The following is a 21,067-nucleotide window of genomic DNA, read 5'->3' on the forward strand; positions in this document are numbered from 1 at the left end:
AAATTAACTGCTTAATGCCGTAGCTATTGTAGGCAACTAAGAACTGTGTCTTAAAATGCAAACTATACCATGGGCCCAGCCTCAGAATAGAGAAAAACACTGTATTCTGAGGGCCTAGCATGGGCCATAGCAGAAAAACTTTGGAAAATTCTGAATAGAAATCGGAAAGGATTTCCCATTCATTTTTTTTATTCCGAATCTACTTACTGCTAAATTTTGGAGATAAGTTATAGACAGAATAATTCATTGACAAAATAGGCTGTAGGGTTTTCGATCTTTGTCTTAAAACTATTAAAATGGAAATCGTTTAATACGTTCGATAAACAAAACATGGCGACTCTACATTCTCGTTATCAAACGTCGTCATCAGTATACCCACTGTTAACATGTATTTTGACAGATGACATAAGTTTGCGTCATATCTCCTCGCGTCATCGGGCCCGATGATATACAATTTGAAAGCAATAATAAGCTCCTGTCTTACGTCTGATAAAGCGGTAAGGTAAATCAATTTAATGGCTCGCTTAAAGAAACAAAACGGGATCTTTTGGGGACTTTAAAAAATATTATTTACCGAACCATTGTATCGTATTGTTGATATAATGAGTTATTGCTTAATTAATAGTATTTTCGTCATGTTTTAATACTAATTAGAAGATAATTTTTTTTCCAGGGTCATCAATCATTCGAAAGTTAATATTTTCGATTTTTTTTAAATGGAAGTGTGATGTTCGAATTAAAGCTGTTTATTTTAATTATTTTCTGAATTTGCTCAAAAGAATGATAGATTACCTAGTATTTATTAATAAATAGTTATTATTAAAATTAGTACATTAGGGATTTTAGTCACTGAGGGATAGCATAAAGCTTTCTATTTTAAAATTTGATTGTTGCACCGCCTCATTTTTTGTCCAGCCGCGAAATAAGGGTAATGTGAAAGACGCTCGGCATAGTAGCCAAGGTCAATATGTTGGCACCATAGATTGAAGAGTCGGTACGGAGTGGCACCCACTGTTTCATTTGTTTCGTGGTTTTTTTTAAACCACAGAGCTTTTTTATGTCAATAAATAATTTTTTTTTCTATAGATCTTAACAAAACATACCTGAGGTCTCAATGCTCTAAGAATTTAAATATATAATTAATTGTGTGACGGCCGCCTGTGGACAGATGTCATAGTGTCATAGATTCATATTTGTCAAATGGTCATTCCTAACATTCTTGCCCACGCAACCAAAGGCTTAGAACTAGGGTTGTCACTAATAATTTCTTATTTTCTTGTTATTTTTGTTGTACCTACATCTCCTTGATAAGTAACTGCCTCTTTGGTCCAGTGGTTAGCCTATGTGGCTTTAGATAACGAGGTCCTGGATCCTGGGAGTCCTAGGACTAGCTGTAAAATAATGTGCTTCTTATAAGAAACTTTCAGTCCGGAGTTGGAGCTTCGGTTAACACGTTGAAACGTTGGTCCCAGATAACATCTTAAACATCTGATAGTGATCGTAGAAGAGTTTAACTTTCAAATCACCTTTAACCCGCTCACACGCTTTCTTAAACTTCTCAACCTTTTCCTATAACCAAGGAGAGAGGCATCTAGTTGATGAGTTTCTCTCTTTCTTTCCTTTATATTTTGTTTATTCGATCTAAAAAGATATAATATTTTACCATCCGATGACGCGGACGAAGTCTCGTGAAATTCAGTTTCTCAGAAATCCATTGTGTCAGAAAAAGTAAGTACCTACCTAATCAAACATGCAAACTTATGATTAACTTATTATTTTTAAAATGCAATACTTTTGATTCAATCGATTATTATTTTTATTTTATATCGTTTCTTAACTCCAAAAATTCATGAATGCCAACCCTAAGTTATATAATCTAAACGCTTTTAGCTGCACGAATCCATCATGTAACGACGTCGCATGGACTTGTGCCTCGTGCTAGATAGCATCGAACCAACTTCTAACTTGTAATTAGATGATGTTCGGTTGTTACCCTTTATTACTTGTACAACAGTTTGTTTTATCCATATCTGATTGAGCTCATATTGAGCTTTCTTTATTCTGTATTGATGCGTAAGCACACGGATTCGGAAGAACAAGTTAAAGGGCAAAACCAAAACATAAAAACTCTAACAGCGTCAGGTAGATACCTACCCTGATCTACGAGTACCTATACTCACAATAAAGCGTAAGGTCAAATTGTGTACATTGAAAATATTTAGAAAAATTTGGTTGGAGATTTAAAATTGTTACTATCTGTCCATCCATCCGTTCATCTTACCGTAGATATGCCACGGCTGTACCTCAAGAACCATGTTAGTTAGACTTTTACAAATTAGATTGCCGCTTTAACAACAAATACTGCTAGTTAAAAATCAGCTTAAAATAAATATTCTAAGGGCTCCCAACAAATGTGATTTTTAATATTACCTAAGCTTTTTAATATTACCTGCAATTAAAGTTTATTAAGGTTGATAATTAAATCTCAAACAAAAATGCTTGCTTAATATAAATATGACAGTGATTTAACCCCTTTTTAACCCATGTAGGATGTTTCTTAGACCATGATGTTTCCATGTTTTTGGCTGCACCCGGGAAAAAAATTTGCTTTTTTTGAATTTTGTCATTTCTGAAGTGAAACTATAGGCTGCTTTTTTTTCCGGGAAGCACCAGATTAAGTGACATAGTGGATTATCTACATTTTACTAATTTTTGCTTTGACACGTAAGGGGCCCCTGTAGTCCGAGGGCCCCGTTTCATTGATACGGCTGATACGGCGGTAGCTACGCACCTGAATTAAATACCTATATAAATAGATACGCCTTCGAAAATTCTTTAGCAATCTTTCAATAAGCATCACATGAATTCGAAATACCTGAGGCGATTTACAAAAATGTAGGTATAATTTAGAAATCTTTCTAAGATTAAAATTACTTAGTCCTAGTAGATGGTGAGATGAGCCAACAAAATACAAGGTATAAAACTCGAAAATGTTCTGTTTAACTAAAATTAATTTCAATCGAAAATGTGAGACCCCAATCAGAGTATATCTTTACTCTGATTGGGGTCTCACATTTTATACTGTGCCCCAATACTTATATGACTCTGTGCTCAAGTGTCAAGTCTGTTTGACTTTGACATTGACATTTAATGTAACGTTTCTTTTGCTTCTGTTTCACTGTTTGTGTTTACCAAAAAATGGAATTGGAAATGGAAACATTAAACTGTGATGGAAAATAATCTAACAAAATAGGAAACTCCCATAAAATCTGTGTTATCTTGTTTAAAGTGGTTTAATCGACATAGCAAATAGTAATTAACCATGGCGGACGATGATGGTTAGTAAATGTTTGTTTTATAACCTCACTTGTACATAAATAATACAAAAAGTTAACCGTAAAACTAATAAAATAAAGAAGTCCTTCTGCTTATCTTCTTCAGCTAAAATCAAAAGCACTCATCGCAAAATCTCGCGAACCGCTAGACGTACAAAGATGAAAATTTTAAAAGTCGTAGTTTACAAAAAGAGTAGTTTAATAAACGGATTTTGAGACTAGCCGGGAATCTAACGAAAACGAACACGTCTACTAGTATTTATATATATAAAAAGTGAATCACTTGACCTTACTGTCATTTAAATAAAAAATGAATTGGCCATAGGGTAATCCAAAGTCAATAGCCAAACCTGGACCAATTAGGAAAACCTCAGTTGGCACAGTCAGAGATCGAACCCAGGACCGGAACTGACAGTAGTAAATACACCATGCATACCACAGTGCCACAGAGGCTGTCAAAATTATCACTATAATTTTTCATATTTCAGTTCCATCTGACAGCAGTCTACTGGTAATAATAGTGGATACAAACCCCAACCAGCGCTACATCACTGAAGACCCGAAGGTGCTGACTGGATGTCTTGATGCCATCATTGCGTTTGCCAACTCACACTTAATGCAGAAATCTAGGAACCAATTAGCGGTAATTGGTTGTCATTTTCATAAAAGGTATGAACATTTTATAGTCTGTCTACTTACACCAGCTACTGAAGAAGTCTGCAGCACTGCCTACAAAGACTAGGGTTATGGTGGGCATGAGCTGTGAAAACAATATTGAGATATGGTTATTTGTTAAACAACCGCTGTACCTGGCGGCAACCAGTGTTGGAGGGGAAATCTAGTCAGTCGTGATCACAATCGATAGGGGACGATTAATATGTTAGAGGGAGACAAATATCTTAGCATTCCATGGATTCACCGTGCGGTCGCCGGGTCCATCGCGTGGTAGAGACAAAAACACCAAGCAAAGTCCAGGACTTGTGACTACTGGATGTAGGGTTAAGGAATTCCTTGACGATCAATCAACACTCCCCTTCTCTGCTCGTGTTGTTCTCCCTACCTATCCAAATTTGGTAAGATCCTATTAGAGCAGCTTTGGATACTCGTTCTAATATAGAACTGGCTGCACTTCTAGGGAGGCCAAGGTCTTTAAGCAAGTTATAGAGAGATTTTGCTGGTAATCCTCTCGCACCACCTTCTACGGCGTACAGACTAACTACATAGCCGTTTTTAGTTAGTTCATTTGTTAGGTCATAATAGAGATAATAGGTCTTAGAAGACCTGCAGAGCCCGTACAAGAAGAAGATGAAGAAGAATGGAAATTTGTTTATTTTAAATTTTTTTTATTGCTCCTCCTGCTGCAGCTTAATCATCTATGTCCATTCCTTACGGCCAGTTTCTTCATCGCAAGTAACAGTCAAAGTAACGTCATAAATCATAAGTGATGGTCTTATTCACTGAAAAATAAAGTCTTCTTTACTACTTACTACTTTTACTGTTACTTTAGCTTTAAAGAAACTGGGTGTTAGTAGTAATAAGTAGCCTATAATTGCATTATAAAATAGTAAAAAGACTTTGATTGAAGCCTAGAGTTTGTCATTCAAAAACATCTTATATTTTCCAGTGAATACTTGTACCCATCTCCCGGCAAGCCTTTGGATGTACGACAAGTTGATGGCCAGTATGAACTCTTCACACTTGTAGAGAAAACTATCAAAATGAGGTAAGCTAAAGAAAATTATCTTCTAAGATCTTTCATCTTTCTTGCTAACAAAGAAATTACTCGTAACAATTAGCTAAAATAGTAATTTTCATCCTATTCAACTCCCTTTCAAACAGCTTGTTTTGCACAGACAAAGCTCTCTCTCTTTTGTTAGAATGGATTTGGCTGGTGAGAGGCTTTGGCCGTGGCTAGTTACCACCCTACCAACAAAGACATACTGCTATGCAATTTAGCGTTCCGGTCCGATGTCCTGTAGAAACCGAAAGCGGTGTGGATTTTCATCCTCCTCCTAACGAGTTAGACCGCTTCCATCTTAGATTGCATCATCACTTACGATCAGGTGAGATTGTAGTCAAGAGCTAACCTGTAAAGAATAAAATAAAAAATAAGTCTGAGAAGGATATGATGTCATTCGACTATTGTTGGAATCATTCAGTGGGCTTGTGCTGATGCTAGGTGCTGTTTCCGTTATGAGTGGGAAATAATGAGTTAGAATAAACTGGCAGGAGTGGCTTGTGACATAAGGCGCTCACCGTACGGTCCATTAGAGTGTTCTGGTGGCGGTCATCTGTCAACAGCTCATGTGGAGTAATCTCTCTCTATCTTGAGTAATGAACTTTGTTTTATTTTGGTTACAGTTTGATTTGTTAATTAAGTTGTCCTGACAATTATCGTGAACCTTTGTTCAACATTTTTAATCCACTTCTGAGTTTTATAATTGATATTTAATTAACCCTACCCGCTAATGATTGTTCTTGATTTTATTCTCTTTTGTTTGTTAATTATTTTTGTTCTTAAATATTGTATTTTGTGTTATGTAATAATAACCAGTGCACAGTAAAACCAACTGTGGTTTGTGTTGCACTTTGGTTAGGCTTAATTTAAATGTGTGTTTTGTAGATAATAAATAAATGAAAAAAATAAAAACAAAAAAATAAAACTTTTGTATATTATCATCATCTTTATCACCAATGGATCCATGGACTAGCACTGGGCTTTCTGGTGTGAAGTAGCTATTTAGACATTGTGGTTGTGCTGTATTTTATTTTATTACAAGCTGTATCCCACAAAAAGTGGTGATAGCCCAGTGTATATGCCTCTGGCTCCTTGATGAACATGGTTATCCAAGTATATCCCCAAGGGAACATGATAAAATAAAGTTTTATAGACTGGTTTGACAGAATGGTTATTTTTTTTTATTTCATCATTTTATTTGATTGTTACAGATTAGTAAACTTAATAAAGAGTCAGCCACAAGAGGAGAGGCCCGGGGAGTCTTTACTGGCAGGTGCTTTGGCTATGGCACTCTGTTTCATTTCACGGGTAATGTTATTCAAATTTACCAAGTGGAAGAGAATGGGTCATATTTAAAAGATAAAAAATTCTTCTGTGGTTCCCACATCAATCCCAAAATAAAAAATCTTATATATGGTATTTTCAGCAGCATTAAATCCCCAAATCATTATAAACCCATATTCAGACTGCTAAGCTCGAGTCTCCTCTCAGAATGAGAGGAGTTAGGCCAATAGTCCACCACTCTGGCCCAATGCGGATTGGCAGACTTCACACACGCAGAAAATTAAGAAAATTCTCTGGTATGCAGGTTTCCTCATTATGTATTTCCTCCACCGTATGAGACACGTGATATTTGATTTATTAAAATGCACACAACTGAAAAGTTGGAGGTGCAAGCCTCAGACCAGATTCCAACCCACACCCTCCGGGAGGCAGAGGTCATATCCACTGGGCTGTCACGGCTGTTGAATCCCCAAATAGAGGCAGGAAATGAGAATTCTGTCCTTATAGAAGTTGAAAATGTTTTATGGATGGTGACCTCAGTGTTTTTTTTTTATATTTGATTTTTAGGCTGTATCTGACTTTTAATTGTCCCTTCAAAGCTGTGATAGCCCAGTGGATCTGACCTCTGCCTTTAGTGTAGATTTGAATATATTCTGGGGCATGCACCTCCAGCTTTTATATGTGCATTATAAGAAATTTAACATGTCTTAATATGTGTAGGAAAATTGTGTAGAAAAAAAAATCATGAGGAAACCTAGATGCCTGAGTTTTTTTTTAATTTTGTATGTGTGTGAAGTCTGCCAATCTACATTGGGCCAGAGTGGTGGACTATTGACTGGGTCCGCTAGTTGTTTTATATTTTTTTTATGTGCAATAAAGAATATATCTATGTATAACGTGTGCACAGATGCGCAAGCAGGCGCCGCCCGGCCTGCGCCTGTGCAGTCGCATCCTGGTGATAACGGGCAGCTCGGACACAGCTGCACAGTACATCAACTATATGAATGTGTTCTTCACTGCACAGGTGCACAGATTGTGTTTTTATCTCAGACCAATTATAGAAGGACCTGTATAGCACTCATAGTCACGAACAAAATTGTCTGTCATTTTCTGAAGAAAACAAGCTTAGATTTTGCATATATCTTATACTAAACTAGAAGTTTTTGCCCGGTTTTTACCCAATTCAATTATACAAAAAGGAATTTTTACGGAGCTCTTTAACCGACGAACACGATTACAACTATTTAACATCGATTGTATAGAGACAGTTTTTGTAATCGCATTAGATCTTTGATCATATACTTTGACAGAAAAGTAGAGAGGCAGGTCCTATACAATAATTAGTCTGAGGTTTTTATAAATCTTTATTCCATTCCAGAACAGAGTCCATTTTGGACTATGCCGCTCTGTAAGGCCTTTATAGCAGTGCTAATATAATTTAATTATTGTGTTTTTAATATCAGAAAATCTTTTTAACCGACTTCAAAAAAAGGAGGAGGTTTCTCAATTCGCCGTGTATTCTTTTGTTATGTTTGTTACCTCATAACTTCGTCATTTCTTAACCAATTTTGAAAATTCTTTTTTTGTTTGAAAGAGCAAGCTTTCAGATTGGTCCCATTTAATTTTCATGAAAATCGGTGAATTATTACAGTAATTTTGTGTTAAAATTAAAATAAGGGAACTAATTCCAGCTATATTTGTTGGGTAGGTATAAGGTGTAACTCTTTTTTTTTTTAAGTCAATTGTCATTGTCAGGAGAAGGTTCATATGACAGAAAAAAAATTAAAAATTGGAGGGTTAGGGTTATGGTAGAGGTAGTTGAAAGTTTACATCGAGTTACACGCGGGACGAAGTTGCGGGCGTCCGCTAGTATTTTATATTCTTCAAGGCAAACATTTTAATTTGATACCCATATCATTCCCTCCTGTCTGATATGGGTATCAAATTAAAAGACTCCCATATGTGATAACTAGCTGACGTCGCGCGGTTTCACCCGCGTGATTCCCGTTCCCGTGGGAATATGGGGATAATATAAACCTATAGCCTTCCTCGATAAATGGGCTATCTAACACTGAAAGAATTTTTGAATTCGGACCTGTAGTTCCTGAGATTATCGCGTTCAATCAAACAAAGAAACAAACAAACTCTTCAGCTTTATAATATTAGTACAGATGTATTGTGTTATTGCAATTAAAATATGTCAATAAATGATTACAGAAACAGCAAGTGTTACTGGATGTTTGTTCGTTGGACAAGCATTTGAGTCTATTGCAGCAGGGTTGTGACATCACAGGAGGTCTGTACCTGAAGGTACCTTCGCTGGATGGACTGCTTCAATACTTACTGGTGAGTTTGACCTTAAGGAAATAATACCGGCCAAGTGCGAGTCGGCCTCGCACACACGGGGCTCCTTAGCATCTATAGCTATCTATATCTTATCTATATAATAAAACTGGTCGAATTCTATACATTTAGATTTTTTTTTCGATTTTTGTCTGTCTGTCTGTCCATGTTTTTTTGTTATTCGGGCATCACACTGAAACTACTGAATGAATTCAAATGAAACTTAGCACGATTTAAGACTATAATACGGAGAAAGTTATAAGATACTTTTTATTGCGAAAATAAAATAAAAAATATGGCGGCCTCCCAAAGATGGCGTACTAGCTGTTTGAAATCCACCCCCATGATATGGATGTCAAATGAAAGGGTTTGCTGTTAAGAATACGAAAAAAATCGTCACGTGACTTAAATCCAATATTTGTAATTTTTAGTGCGTGCTAAAAGCGTAGGTAGTTGACAGCCTCCGTGGCGCAGTGGTTTGCGCGGTGGAATTACAAGACGGAAGTCCTGGGTTCGATCCCCGGCTGGGCAGATTGAGATTTTCTTAATTGGTCCAGGGCTGACTGGTGGGAGGCTTCGGCCGTGGCTAGTTACCACCCTACCGGCAAAGACGTACCGCCAAGTGATTTAGCGTTCCTGTACGATGCCGTGTAGAAACCGAAAGGGGTGTGGATTTTCATCCTCCTCGTAACAAGTTAGCCCGCTTCCATCTTAGACTGCATCATCACTTACCATCAGGTGAGATTGTAGTCAAGGGCTAACTTGTAAAGAATAAAAAAAAAGTAGTTTTTTTAACCTATTTAAAATGTTATTTATTTAAATAGGACACCAATTATTGCAGACCCACTTATTGTTTAACAGCATGTACTAAGGATAAGGCTGATGATGATGACAGGAGATTACAATAATAATAATAATATTTAAAAATAAGAATAATATTTATTGATTCACTAGTACACATAAAAATAATTTACATAAGTCTGTGATCTCCACACTAGAATTCCCTGTATTGTGGTAATCACTTTCTTCCACAGTAGTGAAACAAGAATATAACAGTTTATCAAGTGTGTGACAAACAATTTAAATTAGGTAGTAAAGTTAAGTTAGGTGTTAAGTTAGATTGCCCCACGTTAAAAAAAAAAAAAGGTGGTAAGTTAGTGCTAAGTTTATATAATTCAAAATAATTACAATATATATTATGTGAATATGCGTGTGTGGACAATGGTGTGAGTGTGACGAAATGACGTTTGCTATGTTGTCCAGTGGGTGTTCCTCCCGGAGGCTCGTGAGCGCAGGGAGCTGGTGTTGCCAGGGCGCGGGCGCGTAGACTACCGCGCCGCCTGCTTCTGCCACAGAGAGCTGCTTACTATAGGCTACGTGTGCTCCGTGTGCCTGAGCGGTGAGTCCTTTAATACCTCAGACCAATTATAGGAGGACCAGTATCGTACCCAAATTCAGTGGGCATTCCTCCCGTGAGCGGTGAGTCCTTGAATACCTCAGACCAATTATAGGAGGACCAGTATCGTACTCAAATTTAGTGGGTGTTCCTCCCGTGAGCGGTGAGTCCTTTAATACCTCAGACCAATTATAGGAGGACCAGTATCATACTCAAATTTAGTGGGTGTTCCTCCCAGAGGCTGAACGCAAGGAGCTGGTATTACTGCTTACCACCTGCTTCTAGTCAAAGAAGCTGCTCACTATAGGCTACGTGTGCTCCGTGTGTTTGAGCGGTGAGTCCTTTAATACCTCAGACCAATTATAGGAGGACCAGTATCGTACTCAAAGGAGATGGTCCAAAATTGTATGGAGCCCAGGTCCAGTCATTGTACCCTAGCGGAAATATTTTTTTTTAACTATTTTTGATTATACAAATCTACGAATTTTCTTTAATTCCTTCGAAATAATATGCGTTATCTCCTAAGAAATGCAACATTATTAGGGGTAATAATGGCGGATTGATGACGTTTTCAATGCAGTAATCGATTTGACGTTTGCTGTCAATTGTCATGTCATAGTATCTGTATGGGCGCCATATTGATAAAACTCAAAAACTTGGGTTTTAATATTATTTATTTCATTCTATTTATTTACATTTATTAACTTTAATAAATTTTAATGAGATCCTTGTATTTTTAATATTTTAATGATACGGGGTACAAGAGTGGACATGAAATAGACCATCTCCTTTAGTGGGTGTTCCTCCCGGAGGCTCGTGATCGCAAGGAGCTGGTATTACTGCGTCACCAGCTTCTGTCACAGAGCTGCTCACTATAGGCTACGTGTGCTCCGTGTGTTTGAGCGGTGAGTCCTTGAATACCTCAGACCAATTATAGGAGGACCAGTATCGTACCCAAATTCAGTGGGTATTCCTCCCGTGAGCGCTGAGTCCTTTAATACCTCAGACCAATTATAGGAGGACCAGTATCGTACCCAAATTCAGTGGGTATTCCTCCCGTGAGCGGTGAGTCCTTTAATACCTCAGACCAATTGTAGGAGGACCAGTATCGTACCCAAATTCAGTGGGTATTCCTCCCGTGAGCGCTGAGTCCTTTAATACCTCAGACCAATTATAGGAGGACCAGTATCGTACCCAAATTCAGTGGGTATTCCTCCCGTGAGCGCTGAGTCCTTTAATACCTCAGACCAATTATAGGAGGACCAGTACCGTACTCAAATTCAGTGGGTGTTCCTCCCGGAGGCTCGTGAACGCAAGAAGCTGGTATTACTGTGCCGCCTGCTTCTGTCACAGAGAGCTGCTTACTATAGGCTACGTTTGCTCCGTGTGTTTGAGCGGTGAGTGTTTTAATACCTCAGACTAATTATACGAGGACCAGTATCGTACTCAAAGGAGATGGTCCAAAATTGTATGGAGCCCAGGTCCAGTCATTATACCCTAGCGGAAATAAAAGAAAATATTTTTTTAACTATTTTTGATTATACAAATCTACGAATTTTCTTTAATTCTTTCGAAATAATATGCGTTATCTCCTAAGAAATGCAACATTATTAGGGGTAATAATGGCGGATTGATGACGTTTTCAATGCAGTAATCGATTTGACGTTTGCTGTCAATTGTCATAGTATCTTTATGGGCGCCATCTTGATAAAACTCAAAAACTTGGGTTTTGATTTTATTTATTTCTTTCTATTTATTTACATTTATTCACTTTAATAAATTTTAATAAGATCCTTGTATTTTTAATATTTTAATGATACGGGGTACAAGAGTGGACATGAAATAGACCATCTCCTTTAGTGGATGTTCTTCCCGGAGGCTCGTGATCGCAAGGAGCTGGTATTACCGCGCCACCTGCTTCTGTCATAGAGCTGCTTACTATAGGCTACGTGTGCTCCGTGTGTTTGAGCGGTGAGTCCTTTAATACCTCAGACCAATTATAGGAGGACCAGTACCGTACTCAAATTCAGTGGGTGTTCCTCCCGTGAGCGGTGAGTCCTTTAATACCTCAGACCAATTATAGGAGGACCAGTATCGTACCCAAATTGAGTGGGTGTTCCTCCCGGAGGCTCGTGAGCGCAAGGAGCTGGTATTACCGGGCCGCCTGCTTCTAGTCACAGAGAGCTCTTTACTATAGGCAACGTGTGTGTGTGCCTACGCAGTGAGGCTTTTAAGAGTTATTGTTTCGAGTTCCTCTAGTTCGGATGGTATTGACATTCATTATAAGTAGTTCTCGTATAAACACGGGGATAAAATATAGCTTATAGCCTTCCTCAATAAATGGGCCATCTATCACTCAAAGAATTTTTCAAATCGGACCAGTAGTTTCTGAGATTAGCTCGTTCAATCAATCAAACTCTTCAGCTTTATAATATTAGTATAGATAAAAAGGAGATACTATTGGATGATATTACAAAGTTGAAAGTTGTTACGGAAGTGATAATATAAATAAAAGGGTATTTGATGATTTGACTTCAGTTCTTTGTTAGGCAGCGTGCACGCCGTCACGCTGCCAGTCGAGTTAGTGATTTTGTGCAATAGTGTTTTGTGTTGTAATTATTGGTCATAAATTGTTGTGGGCAAGGGAGATGGTTTAATGCATGTAGGGGGAGTTAAACCTACACCCAAGGAAACAAGTCCTGGGTGTTTCCTCTACTACAAAATATTGACTACAATCACTATCGCCGCTAGCCGTTACGTTATACTGTACAAGTGTACACTATCGGATTTCAAAGCTTGCAATAGATTTATGTGAATTTGGATGTCTTTTTGGGCGATATCGTCGTCGACTTAGCTCGTAGAATCAACCATCAAATGGGAAAAAGTAAATTTCGATGAATAATCGTATTTGACATATGTCAAATATTGTTGTTCATTTTGTTAAATACGATTTGTTGAAAAACCGCCGGATAATAATAGGCTAGTTGACAGTTTTTTTTTTATTGGTCTTAAATAGCTCATTATCGTTGTACATTGATTTTTTTTTTATTTTTTTGAGACGTGAGTGCATGAAAATTTTAGTTTTTAAATAAGTTTTTGACAATACGATCCAAAACGCCTGTCAGCCATGATGTCTATATTTCACATATATTAAATTGTAAATGTATTTTTATTTCAGTGTTCTGCAAGTTCAGCCCAATATGTACGACTTGTCAGTGAGTATACATCCTATATCTATCTATAATATATAATCTATAATATAAAAATTAATCGCTAAATGTGTTGCTGAACGATTTTGCTATTTCTTTTTTTATAATATTCCTTGAAATACGACGATAGTTTTTAAAAAGGACTTGGTCTTGGTCGCTAACTATGGGCCTCAGAATCATTCAGCGGGCGATGGAACGAGCTACGTTAGGAGTATCTCTGCGTGATCGAATCAGAAACGAGGAGATCTGCAGAAGAACCAAAGTCACCGACATAGCTCAACGAGTTGCGAAGCTGAAGTGGCAATGGGCGGGGCACATAGTGCGAATGGACGTTGGGGTCCCAAAGTGCTGGAATGGACCCCGCACTAGTAAGCACAGTGTTAGCCGACCCCCCACCAGGTGGACTGACGACATCAAGCGAGTCGCAGGGATTCGCTGGACGCAGGCGGCTCAGTATCGTGATGTTTGGAAGTCCCTACAAAAGGCCTATGTCCTGCAGTGGACGAACATCGGCTGATATGATAATGATGATGATGATGAAGGGATAGGGAACAAATACACATAAGGCAAAACGAAGCTTGACCGGGTCTGTTAGTAATCTATATATCTTACCTTTAAATTATAAAATACGTTATTTTATAATCTCACTCGCGATATTGTAACCTGTCGATGTATTGTGAACTGAACATACTGATTACAATTTAACGTGTTATTTTTTGGTATATCTATCGAAGTGAAACAGAAGTGGATTTGTAGTCTTGGGCCGTCCTAGGCCCCAAAGTACCAACCGCCGCTCATTTTGTAGGCCATTTTTAGGATACTTCCTCAATATTTTTAAAGTTCCAAGCTTTTATCGAGCCATATTCCCAAATATTTTACGTATGTCACTATAGCAACTAATTTAAATTAATATTTTTTTTTCAGTACCGTTTTCAAAATCGCCGGACCGCTCGCGATCAAGCCGAAAAAGAAGAAAATGAAAATTTAACTCGAACATTGTATATAGTGGTGGTAAACATGGTAAAATAGAGTTAATTTGTAAAATTCTTACCAAACTAAAAATATTACATACAAGTACTATTTTGTGGCTACGAAAAGCCTAATAAAGTGTGTCTATATTTGCATGAAGCTCGCGTGGAGTACAAAAAACAAATAAAAGTAAGTATTTTTGATTATAGAAAACTACGATTTTACTTTTAATTTGAAGATATTATAATTTTTATTATTATATTATTTATAAGTGCAACACTAATATAGATAATAATGACTTGACGTTTTCTGGTAACACTTACATGTCAAAAATGACAAATGGCTTGAAGGTCGCCATCTTGTAATACCTCGAAATCTTGAGATTGTATTTTTAGCTTGCGCTTATTATAGTATTTAATTCGATGTATTAATTAATTTCCCTGTATTTTTTTTTATTTTACGGCTCACTTTTAGGCTTTTATGCATTCACTGTACAGAATTATTCTCAAAAATATGGTAATATTGTTTATGTATGTGTTTGTTTGGTTAACCGATTGTGTAAAGAAGTATTCTGTTTTATTGTCTCCTGTGGAGAAAGTAGTCTTATTTATAAATAATAAAAAAATACAATATTTTTTTGTGTTTTTTTACCATCTTTTCTTGCGGTTTTCTTTTTAAAATCTACATAATACAAAAACAAAATGTCACAAAATCACACCAAATATCGAAAACCGCTTGACGTATAAAGATGAAAGGGCCCAGGCCTCCTAACCACCCAGCAGTTTACGTAAATCTAAAAAATCTTAATAATTCTACTTTAATAATGAAATAATTTTTACTTTATCAAAAAAAGTTTGCTACAACATTTTACGACATTTTTAATTCATCTTTAATTTGTCCACAACGGGGACAAGCTAAGATCGTTGACCATACAACCTGAGATTTACAATATTTTTTTAAGAAACGATTGGTTTGTTTGTTCGTTTTCAAGTTTGTTGAGGTTGTTGGTAACAGAAACCAATAATACAGCTTCAAATGTTACTTCGCCGCTTTGGTACACTGGCGAACATTTTGCCCTAGGAGAGTAATAAAAAAATGTATTTTTCTTCATGGAACATACTTTTTTCAAGCCAATTAATTAACCAGCCCCCCCCTAAGCCAAGTAGCACATCGATTCTCTTTCTACGATCGCTAACGCTTGGAAAACTAGAAAGATGTATGGGAATGACATTTGCTATCGACCAGTCACGTGATCAAGATATGACATTTCCTAGTGACTATAGTCCTTACAAAAGGCCTGTGTCCTGCAGTGGACGTCCATCATTAGCAACCTACTTTCGGCTCACTGTTGAGCACAATTCTCCTTTGAGAATGAGAGGGGTTAGGCCAATAGTCCACTACGCTGCCCCAATGCGGATTGGCAGACTTTACACACGTAGAGAATTAAGAAAATTCTGGCAGGGCAGCTGCCCTCCTTAGCAGAGCGACCGGTTACTTAAGAAATAATAGTTTCGACTGAAAACCGGCCGAAACCTAAACTGAGGCTGAATCTGAAATCCAGTTTCGGCTTAGGCCAGAAAAACTGGTTTGGTCGGACAATATCAATTCAATCAATTAAGTATCAATTGGTGAAAAACTCAACTTAAGTATAGCTGCCAGCTGATTAACTAGATATAATGCTAATTCTCGTAACTTCTCGTTACTTTCATTTTAAGTTTTCGAATGATTATTATCACCATTATATTATTACCTGACGTTTCGAAAGAGCTTGTAAACTAAGCCTATTTGAAATAAATGAATTTTGACTTTGACTTTGGCTTAGAGCAATGCATTTTATTACCTAAATACACTATAAATATACAAGTTATGTTCTGCTAGGTAGAGACACTTATCAGCTAATTTATTTTTTATCAGGTTATAAATGATAAGAGAAATGCATACAATTTATCATTCATTCAGTCTTTATTATTTACATCAAAGAATTTTTCCGATTTTATTACATACAGGATATTTGAAGGTTAATATATTGTTATAGTTTTTTTTTTAATCTTTACAAGTTAGCCCTTGACTACAATCTCACCTGATTGTAAGTGATGATGCAGTCTAAGATGGAAGCGGGCTAACTTGTTAGGAGGAGGATGAAAATCCACACTCCTTTCGGTTTCTACACGACATCGTACCGGAACGCTAAATCGCTTGGCGGTACGTCTTTGTCGGTAGGGCGGTAACTAGCCACCGCCGAAGCCTCCCACCAGCCAGACCTGGTATGTAAAGTATAACAATATATTATTCATTGTATGAGCTATGTTGATAATTTTGAACAATTTCATAATAAACTATCGAATTAAAATGAAAAATGTTATATTTCCCTGTTGAATATATAATAAGTATATATCTACTTATATTATAAAAAAATACTGGTAGGTATATACTTTTTTTTAATAAAATTGTAAACCAATCATTGAAATGCATTTGATAATAATTTTTCGTCCCGTTTCCGAGATTTCAAAATATACATACAGGGTGCTGGGCAGTATTTCTGATAACTCAGGGGTTATATTTTTTTACCGAAAATTATTTAAAAATGTTCAAGGAACATGAGTCCTAAAAAATAATATTTTCATATTCATTTTCATAATATTTCTTTTGTAAATAGATCTTAAAATTTGTCCCTTACACGCATCCTTATAATTATGACGTAGCGATGTTTTACGTATTTTAAAATACAAGGATAGATAAAGTCTGAATTATTTGAATTACTTTGTATGTATCTTAAAAGGTAACAGACAGACAAACAAACTTACATTCACATTAAATATTAGTATAGACGTATGATTTCCATTGAAGATTCTCTAGATTAAAATTAATGTCAGTATCAATTTGAAGATAAATGATACTTGAGTTTTATCAGATGTCTATATAATTCATTTGGACATGACAATTCAATTATAACAAAATATCTATGCGTATAATATAAATGTGAAAGATGACTATGTTTGTTTCACTTTCACTTCACACCTAAAGCACTAAACCAATTTAACACGTTTGCTGCGTCACTGATTTTTCAGTACTTTACCAATACAATACGAGGTTAATTGACCTCGTATCGTGCAATACGAGGTTTTTTGACCTCGCACTAAAACTTGTTGTGGTGTGTTACGAGGTTAATTGACCTCGTACCGTACAATACGGGGTTTTTTGACCTCGCACTAAAACTGTGGTGTGGTACGAGATTAATTGACCTCGTACCGCAGTGAACGTGTTAAAAAGTTTTTTTACCAATGGAAAACTACATTATATGGGCTATATTTTATTTCCGTATTCCCACAAGTAAAAATCAAGAGAGACAAAAAACAAGGCAACTGTAATTGAATATGTTTGTCCTATTAGAGCCGTGATAGCCCAGTGGATATGACCTCTGCCTCTGATTCCGGAGGGCGTGGGTTCAAATCCAGTCCGGGGCATGCACCTCCAACTTTTCAGTTGTGTGCATTTTAATAAATTAAATATCACGTGTCTCAAACGGTGAAGGAAAACATCGTGAGGAAACCTGCATACTAGAGATTTTTCTTAATTCTCTGCGTGTGTGAAGTCTGCCAATGCGCATTGGGCCAGCGTGGTGGACTATTGGCCTAACCCCTCTCATTCTGAGAGGAGACTCGAGCTCAGCAGTGAGCCGAATATGGGTTGATCATGATGATGATGATTCGCACGACCCATCTGAAACGCAATCTCTGAGCGTCCAAAATTTAGTTAAAAACCTTTAGCACGCTACTGCTAATAATACAGTTTTCTAATAATAACCTATCATTAAAGTTATTATTAGTACTTAGGTACTGATTCAAGGGCACCATTAATGGTTCCAAAGAACATAATCTATTATTATTTTAAATCTATACAATCAATTCCTGATAAGCATGATAAACTAATCAATATGGCTGCTTACGGCCACTTGAAACATATTACAACGATATTAGGTAAATCCCATGTTTCAATAAATAAATAATTGTTTTCAAATACCATTATCAAATACCATTATCATCCAACTACCTTCAAATTAAGGACGACTAAAAATACTTAAAACAAATGATTTTATACTATTAAATATGTTAGATGCCTATTAATTCACCGCAAAAAGTGTTTTAAACTCAGCTACTCTACTATAATATAGCCTTTCTTGATGAGTACTGTTTACCAACAAACAAATCAAACATGAGGGCATAAGTCACTAGTCATTCCACACCTAATATTTATTATAATTAACTTTGTCTTGAATTAATTAAAATAAACACATGCACAATTTTGTGTTTACTTACATTATATATTTATGTATAATTTTTACTTATACACTAATACATAACTCGACATTGTAGAACAAAATTTAGATATTATTATGCTCAAATAACTTTCGTCGTTTATGTGTGACTAAATGAAATTAAGACAATTAGCCACATTTGTTTCGACGCGCTAAAGTTCGGCCTCTCAGAGATTGCGTTTCTGACACCTGGCAATGACAATGTCAATGAGAGAAATAATATCAATGTCTATTAGATATTTAAATATCTTTTATTAACCTTAATATCGAGTAATAACATTAAAAATTGAATAATCATGCCAACTTACCTACAATAAACGTAAAAGACGTAAAAGTCTTGGGCCAAAATTATTAACAATGCATTAATTAACAAATATAAAAGATGACATTAACAGGTGTCAGTAACGCAATCTCTGAGCGGCTGGACTTTAGTGACATATGTAATAGTATAAAATCTATTTTCACTCACTCATCATAACTTTATATAATACATATATTTTGGTCTTTATTATCAACCTATTATAATAAACAACAAGTCAATTGAGAAATGTCATCTACCTACTGTATGATATCCACCAGTAGGCACCGGATGATATTTGTTGCATAGAATCTCAATTTCGTATATGTCAAGCAACATACGTCAAACTTAGTAAATTAGCCTGCTGTATAAGTCTTAGTCTGCTGCTTAGTCATTGACCTCTTATATTAAAAAGACGCACAATCATGTAGAAAATTTCACTTAGAAACTGGCCAATTTTGTTTTGACAGTTTTAGAATTATTGGTAAAGAAAATTAGACCTAAAGTTCTTTAAATATAGTCCAATATTTAATAAAATCCCAAATTCAGAGCAAAGTCAACCTTAAGTATTGAGATTAGGGTTGAATTTGCAAATGCGACTACTTGAATTGAGTACCAAGAAGGTGGGTTTGGCACTCATTGAGTGGGGACTTTTTGGTCGCTCCACTTTTTAATAGGATCGATGTCTATAGTACTAGAATTCCTTAATATAACAGTCACCTAATTATTATAAGTCAGTTATTATAGTTTTGTTGATAATTTCGAAAGCGGTGTCTATTTCCTCTTCGGCGTTGAGACTTCTTCGCACGTTTTCCGTCTTGTTTTCCTCTATGACTGACTTCCGTTGAGCGGTCTGGATTTCTGTTGTCTTTGGTTTCTCTGACATTTGTATATCCTGGAAATGTTGAAAATAGTTATTGATAGGAGAATGAAAATCCACACTCCTTTCGGTTTCTACACGGCATCGTGACGGAACGCTAAATCGCTTGGTGGTACGCCTTTGCCAGACCAGTCAGACCTGGACCAATTAAGAAAACCTCGATCGGCCCAGCCGGGGATCGAATTCAGGACCTCCAGGTAAATCCACTGTGCATACCACTGCACCACGGAGGCCCTCAAAAATAAATTAATTAAATTGATTATGGATACTTACATGATTATAAACATCCAATGATAGAGATTGTCGCTTCCTATTGGCCTGTTTCATTCGCCCTGACCGCGAAAGAGACAGCTTTCTCCTTCCGTCCAAAGACAGAGCGATATTCTTGTCCTCCTCGCACTCTTCGTTGCGGGACCTCCTCCGATCCGCCGAGAAGAATGACTTTATGAACTTCGCCATAGAGCTTAGGGCGTTATGCCCTGAGTTCTCTACTTGTTCAACTAATTTTCTGGAAGTAAGAACATTTATTAAGCTGCGTGCACAGGGATTTTGACTAGGGCAGGCACTGGTAAAATGTCCTTCAAATCATCATTATCATCATTAACATCCGATGGACGTCCACTGCCGGACATAGATTTGTTGTATGTACTTACCAGTTTCCAGCGGCTCCCTGCAACCCGCTTGATATCCTCGGTCCACCTAGTGGAAGGTCGACCAACACTGGGCTTTCCTTAAAACCATCATCATTATCAACCCATATTCGGCTCATTGCTAAGCTCGAGTCTACTCTCCGAATGAGAGGGGTTAGGCCAATCATCCACCACGCTGGCCCAATGCGGATTGGCAGACTTCACACACGCAGAGAATTAAGAAAGTTCTCGAGTGTGCAGGTTTCCTCACGATGTTTTCCTTCACCGTTTGTGACACGTGATATCTAATTACTTAAAATGCACACAACTGAAAAGTTGGAGGTGCATGCCCCGGAACGGATTCGAACCCACACCCTCCGGAATCGGAGGCAGAGGTCATATCCACTGGGCTATCTGTGAGAAAATATAGCCAACCGAGCGAGTCCAGAATTAGATAGATTATCTATCTATCTAATTCTGGACTCTGGACTGACTGGATTCTGGACTGGATATACTTTATTTGCACACCACAAAGACAAATACAAGTGAAATAAAAACATATTAAGAAGAGATCAGCATACAAAAGGCTGCCTTATCGCTAAGTAGCGATTTGCATTACCTACTGCTTTGAAGCATATTTTTGTGCTAGTTTTTATCTTTACGAGGCGTGC

The 21,067-nt window shown here is 36.9% G+C and overlaps 2 protein-coding genes across 2 annotated transcripts; one reads left to right on the forward strand and one right to left on the reverse strand.

Moving 5' to 3' along the window:
- Positions 1 to 3,178: 3,178 nt before the first annotated feature.
- On the forward strand, positions 3,179 to 14,762 carry LOC112047860 (general transcription factor IIH subunit 3). Its single transcript, XM_024085134.2, has 9 exons — positions 3,179 to 3,338; positions 3,824 to 4,004; positions 4,960 to 5,058; positions 6,285 to 6,381; positions 7,265 to 7,381; positions 8,575 to 8,703; positions 9,964 to 10,099; positions 13,275 to 13,311; positions 14,230 to 14,762. The coding sequence occupies exons 1-9, from the start codon at positions 3,323 to 3,325 to the stop codon at positions 14,291 to 14,293; spliced, it is 876 nt and encodes a 291-aa protein (XP_023940902.1). The 5' UTR covers positions 3,179 to 3,322; the 3' UTR covers positions 14,294 to 14,762.
- Positions 14,763 to 19,405: 4,643 nt separating this feature from the next.
- On the reverse strand, positions 19,406 to 20,269 carry LOC112047856 (uncharacterized). Its single transcript, XM_024085125.2, has 2 exons — positions 20,041 to 20,269; positions 19,406 to 19,782 (listed from the first exon to the last, which is right to left on the reverse strand). The coding sequence occupies exons 1-2, from the start codon at positions 20,224 to 20,226 to the stop codon at positions 19,615 to 19,617; spliced, it is 354 nt and encodes a 117-aa protein (XP_023940893.2). The 5' UTR covers positions 20,227 to 20,269; the 3' UTR covers positions 19,406 to 19,614.
- Positions 20,270 to 21,067: the final 798 nt, after the last annotated feature.

The sequence above is a fragment of the Bicyclus anynana genome, chromosome 24 (genome assembly GCF_947172395.1).
Source record: "Bicyclus anynana chromosome 24, ilBicAnyn1.1, whole genome shotgun sequence".
Classification (NCBI taxonomy): domain Eukaryota; kingdom Metazoa; phylum Arthropoda; class Insecta; order Lepidoptera; family Nymphalidae; genus Bicyclus; species Bicyclus anynana.